Below are 6,083 nucleotides of genomic sequence, written 5' to 3' on the forward strand. Positions count from 1 at the left end.
CCATTGTGTGTTTTTACAGATGTTGGGCAAAAGTGTGGAAAATACAAAATACATTTTGTATCAGTAAAAAATTTAAGAAGTATCTTACAAAATACTACGTATTTATCCAGCAAAGCATGTTTTGGAAAGATTTAAGCTGAACATTTCATATACATGTGAATTTGTGGATTGGAAAAAGAAACAATTATGCATTTATCACTGTTTATTAAGATTGTTTTGGAAGGATTTAGAAGCTTATTATTTATAGAAAACTGGGATGTACAATAGAAAATTTGTGTTCTTGATGTGCTTTTGTATATTCAAAATGACATGTTGGAATATAAACAACAATACATTGTGCAGTTATTTATTTTATTGGGTAAATACCGTATACACGACAAGAAATGGGGTCTTTGTAAAGCAAATTTTATAAATGACTTGGAATTATACATAAACCTTCTGGAACAACAAAACAAAACAAAAAAAAAGCACTGAAAACATGCAATGCTTTAAAAGAACTGAATTTTATGTAAGAAAGTTTGTCTGGCAGCATTAATGCTTGGCCCTGCTAGCCCTCTGACACGAGCCGGCCCTGGATTAGAGAAAAAAATATGAATCCTCTTATAAAACCACAAAACCTCAAAGAGTTCATCTCTAGTGATTATCTGCGTAAACACGGACTCCCTCATGGTTGAAAATAACCATCTTTAATTCAGTTGTTGTAGCGTTCTATATAGAAACCTTTATCCGTTTCCCCACAGAGACTACGCAAAAACCTTTTATTTATTTATTTTTGTTTATTTATTGAGGGGGAGGTGTTGGAGGATGGATACTGAGATACTATTACTAAGACAAGCTTAATCTATTTCAGTACTTTTTTATTTAAAATCAGCAAACATAGCCCAGAAAATTTGTTAAAACCAAAACCAAAAAAAATCCTTCTGTATTTTTACTGTGTTTTTATTCTACCAGCAGCCTCTCTGCATCCTCAAGTGCTCTCTCCATGTCCTCAGCATACGTGCAAAATGATTCTCTTTCCAGGTGAAGCTTTTCTCTGGCTTCTTTAAGACTTCTCATGGTGTTCTGCACCTCCTAAAACCATTCACGTGCAAAAGATTTATAGCAGAGTGCCTTAATGCATGTACAAAATTAAAAGAGTGAATAGTGAGACTTACCGTTAAATGTGTTCTGTGCTCGTTTGTAAAATCGTCAAACAGCTTTAGCTCAGTCAGAAGTTTTTGGGAAATGGTCTGTAAAAATTAAGAAATATATATATTTTTTTTCACAATTTCTTTTCTAATAGGTTGTGCTACAAAAAAAATACACATGAAACAAGTTGGCAGTAAACATTTCAGTAAAAAAGGTTTCATTGTGAGTGTGCTGAGGAGGAAGAGGGGGGAAAAGGAGGGTATTTAAATGATTTATCCACATTTTAAAATACTTGTACATCCCATCACAAGCACTACATTACTGCAAAAGAGTCCAACACTGGGATGTAGAAATTGTATTTTAAAATGTATCATACCTTTGTAAAGTAATAAATGAATAATACGCAAAATTAAAATGTACAGGATTTTCTTTATCCACTCTGATAATACACCGTGACTAACCACGGAACCCGTAACAACCCTACTGACAGTTCTTTAATCCTGACGAGTTATTAAAGACAGCACCAGATTCAGTAAAATTAATTTTAAGCCCTCAAAAATTTAACCTACAGCTAGCACAATGACTGTCTATTTAGGGGTTAAAATTCCTGTGTGATCCCAAAAATAACTGAGCCGGCATTGCACCCAGATTCCGTGTCTGAGCCATCTTTGGACAGGGACCTTGTCTCTCCTTGAACTTCCCTTGTTCAGTTTCAGCCTGTGTGTGCAATCCGCTCTCAGGGTTTGCTGCTTGGTGTATTTGTGCAATCCAGTGTGTCTGTAGGTATCAAGTTAAATCTCATTTTAAATGTAAGTTTTAAGATTTTTTTTAATGCCTCTTAGTACCATAAGACCATAAGACCAAATTTACAGCGACATACCAATTATAAAATCCTTACATTTTCAGGTATTTAGAAAAGAAAAGAAAACAACAACAAAAACATTCATTGCAAAGGTAATGGAAGTCTTGTCAGCTGTTGATTATTGTTGCAGTAGCTAGTCTAAAACCTCGTCCTAACAGCAAGCAGAGCGAGTGAGCAACAACGACAATGACAGGTGACACACCTTTTTTTTTTCTTTTCAGCGGATGTCCTGTTTCTGTTTTGTGCTGTACTGTCACATCTCAAAACTACAAGGACATTAACAGACAAGAAAATACTCCCTAAAACTAAAAAGCATTGCAGAGCAGTCACACCATGACCTCATCTGCGTTCCTCATCTCTTCTGCTGTAAAATGGGTTCAAAACAATGGTGGGTTTCTCAATCCTCCTGAGAATCCTATCACCCTGCACACTGTACTGTTTTCCCCGTTTCCAACTCACCTGATTCAGCTAATTAACAAGCCTAGGTTGAACTTTGTGAGTTTGAGGAGGACAGGCACTAAAATGTAGCCAGGACAGAAATCTTGTTTTAAAGGGCTAGACTGATTAACATAGAACAATGTCTGGTGTAAAACGCGCTTTATAAACCAGATAGCTTCGGTTCTAAGATCTGATTTTGATTCACGCTCAAAGCCATCATAAAATTCACACACTTATGACCACATCACAGTAATTTAATTGTGTATTATTGTGCCAGGATTTAAACCAATAATCCTAATCTTTAAACCATTGTGTGCTAACTGTTTACAGACTTTTCATGGTGAAAGAATTGCTTATGATGAATGTTAGTAATAATAAATTAAATTATTTATCGAACACTGGATTTTATTTTACAAGCCATCCTGTCTCAATCCTCACAAGACTTTTTATACTACTCATGACTCTCAGCTCTCGCCTGGGCGTCCGATCAAATTTTTAATTAATTGACTGATGGTAGGTCATATTCAGTATCACCTCCAGTTTGCAGAGAACACATGTCCCTACACAATCAGTGCCATAATAGCTAATCAATTCCAGGCAGAGGAGAGGGAAAAAAAAAGGCTTTCAGACCAAAGATGGGCTTTTCTCATGTTTCCTTGAAATATAGATTCTACATATAAGTCATTACATCCCCAAGAGAAAAAGCTCAGTCGCATGAGAAGTGCTGCCTTTCTCCATCTTGCCAGCTTTTTTTTTTTTCTGAACATATGCACAGCTGATCATCGATTCAAGTTACTAATTTTGTTTTAAATATTCTCCCATTGTTTGTATAACCTGATCTAGATATTTTGCATATTGCATTAAAACTCTAATTCTAGCTGAATGAACTACTGTGAATAAATGCATCTACATAAATACATCATTTTACTTTCCAATCAAAAATAATAGTAATGTAAAGCATCTGATAAGCAATTTTTGGCATAAATAAAAGGCAAATTAAACTTTTACCCTGTTGTGGAAGTTTACATCTTTTCCACAGGTAGGCCTACACAAGTGTTTTTTAACTGACCATAAATACACCTGTCTTTTACTCATTCCAGTGGTTAAAGACAAAAAAGTGGCATCAACTGCACAAAAATAGGCAAACCATTAATCGGTTTTTAATAATCAGCTAAAATTTCACAACAGAACTAGCATGAATATGTAACAGTAGCGGACAAACACATTCTGATCCATTCCTTTAGAATATAAACCCTCTATAGACAAGTAAGAAGCTTTTCAATATTTATTCACTTTATAATAAACAAAACAAAATATTTTTTATCAGTTTAATAAATAACAGTTTATTCAGTCTTAGGAATAAATATATAGAAAAAAAGAAAAAGTTACCATGACTTCTTTTCTTTGTCCTGCCCTCTGTTCTGCTGTTTCACCAACTTTCTCCCCTGAAACTAAAAACAGGTTTAAGTGAATTAAAGCATGACTAGAATGAAAGAATCAAACACATAAGGAAAATATATTTAGCCTTATAGTCTTTTTATAGTCTGGAACATGAAAGCTAATATTATAATGCTAAGATTTTTAATCTTAAAAAAGCTTATTTTGGGCTGTTTTTCTTCAATACTACTTACACATATCGATCTTTACTCCTTTATGGTCTATCTCTAAAAAAAAAAATCCTCAATGTCCACATTATAATCTGGCATTCTTGCATTTTGTACCCTGTTTTGTAGATGTTTAATTTTTTTCCTTGAGGGAAGTACGTCTCTCCCCCTGGCTTAGAGATGTAGCTTTTTTTCATATACTTAGAAAAGATTAGGTTGACACTAACGGATCAACTATATAGTCTTTCTTGTCCTTCTCCAATTTTGAAGAGACTTTTTTTTATTATTTTGTTATTTTATTTTGCAGACTTCCTGCTTCTGAGGCAAGTTGAATTCAGCATTTGTCTTTAACTAACACAAACATATTAGAATGTAAATTCAGACAGGTCTATATTTTTGTGTAGAATGCAATACGTGCGGTAATGATAGCACTACTCCTGTTTCTCTGCTCCACATTGCGCAGTAACCAGGATTTCACTTGATCCAGTTACGGGATCTCAAAATTATAACTGGCTTTCTACAAGTGGAAAGGTCACACCATCTGTCACGATCTTCTAGGAGCCAGGAGAATGCCCTCTCATTCTCATGAGCCTGTGCATGACGTAGAAATGAAATGGCACGCGATCACTTCTGATAAAAGAGTTGAAGAGTTACATGCTGTGGTGATGAGATCACATTGTATGCTTGGTGGTCACATGACTCTGGGGGTGACCTTGTAGCTGAATCTGGGATTTTCACTCAAGGTCATAACACTGAAATTTGTGAATCAGTTTATTGGGTTTGCAGCAAGCTGTGAGGCAACAGCAGACGTCACTGCTGTACAGTATGTTCTCACACCACCACTGTTTCACTAATAGTAAAGTGACTAACCTTTAGTGTGTGCATTTTGATGAATTTGGCATGACCGGGCACTATGGTGGATAACGATGCATGTTTGTGACTTGTGACAGAAACGTCATGTTTGTAGCTCCTTAAAACATAAAACAAAAAATTACCTGGATCAAGGTTTTCTGCAATGAGAAGTACGTGACAGTCGCTGAGCTGTTTCTTAAGGTCAGTGTTGTTTTCTTGAAGATTGCTGCAGCGTTGTTCTAATATAGACACATTTTCCTACAGAGAGAAAACAAAACAACTACTAAAGCCAAAGAAAACCAAGTGTATGATCAGAAAAGATTTAGATCTTCACGTCTTCTTAATTTTGTCATGTTACAGCCACTCTCTAAAGTAACTACATTTTTCACAGCGATCAGTACAAAATCCATAATAATAATAATAATAATAATAATAATAATCATAATAATAAATAGAATTTTAAGCTTTGTACTTATTTTAAGAAGTATTCAGAACTAATATATGACATTTACACAGGTCTTCAGACCCTTTATTTGGATTTATAGATTTTCTGCTGTTCATCTCAGGAACTCTCAAGCTGTCAGATGGGGCACATCGTTGTGCTGCTGTTTTCAGTTGGTCAATCGTGTCCAAAATCTGGCCTTTCCAAATCATGCCCAATATTTATTCCAGACAAACTTTAATAAAACTGTAGGAACTTTTCAAGAACGACTGCAAATGTCTGAATACTTACAGTCATGGGAAAACGAAAGAAAAACCCCGCCTTGAATTCTATATTTTTATTTATCAGGGCCAAAATACCAATTGTGTGGTCCTCACCAACTTCAATAAACAAACAAATAACCTCAGGTGACAACAAAAACACACAACAGTTGTACAATATGTAGTCATTTTTTTTCCCAAAAGTAAACCAATATTCAGAAAACAGGTGGGAATAAATAAGTACACCCTATAATTCAGTAACATGTAGAACCACCTTTAGCAACAATAACTTGAAGGAAATGTTTTCTGGAGGCGTTTATTAGTCTCTCACTTCATTTTGAGAAATTCTGGCCCACTCTTCTGGACAACATGTCTTCAGTTCATTGAAGTTCGAAGGAATTTGTTTATGCACAGCTCTCTTAAGTTTGACTTGGCCATTCCATTACCTTGATTCCGTTTTTCTTCTTTAGCCATTCAGATGTCGATTTGCTCGTATG

At 35.1% G+C, this 6,083-nt stretch overlaps 1 protein-coding gene across 1 annotated transcript in view; it reads right to left on the minus strand.

The window, feature by feature from the left end:
- Positions 1-224: 224 nt before the first annotated feature.
- knstrn (kinetochore localized astrin (SPAG5) binding protein) overlaps positions 225-6,083 on the minus strand; it is an 8,017-nt gene continuing 2,158 nt past the window's right edge. Inside the window, exons 5-8 of the mRNA XM_026929095.3 lie at positions 5,028-5,142; positions 3,818-3,879; positions 1,155-1,229; positions 225-1,071 (exon numbers count right to left, since the gene is read on the minus strand). Coding sequence (XP_026784896.3) covers positions 940-1,071; positions 1,155-1,229; positions 3,818-3,879; positions 5,028-5,142 — 384 coding nt within the window. The 3' untranslated portion in view covers positions 225-939. The remainder of the gene's footprint in view (positions 1,072-1,154; positions 1,230-3,817; positions 3,880-5,027; positions 5,143-6,083) is intronic.

Source organism: Pangasianodon hypophthalmus, chromosome 26, assembly GCF_027358585.1.
Source record: "Pangasianodon hypophthalmus isolate fPanHyp1 chromosome 26, fPanHyp1.pri, whole genome shotgun sequence".
NCBI lineage: Eukaryota > Metazoa > Chordata > Actinopteri > Siluriformes > Pangasiidae > Pangasianodon > Pangasianodon hypophthalmus.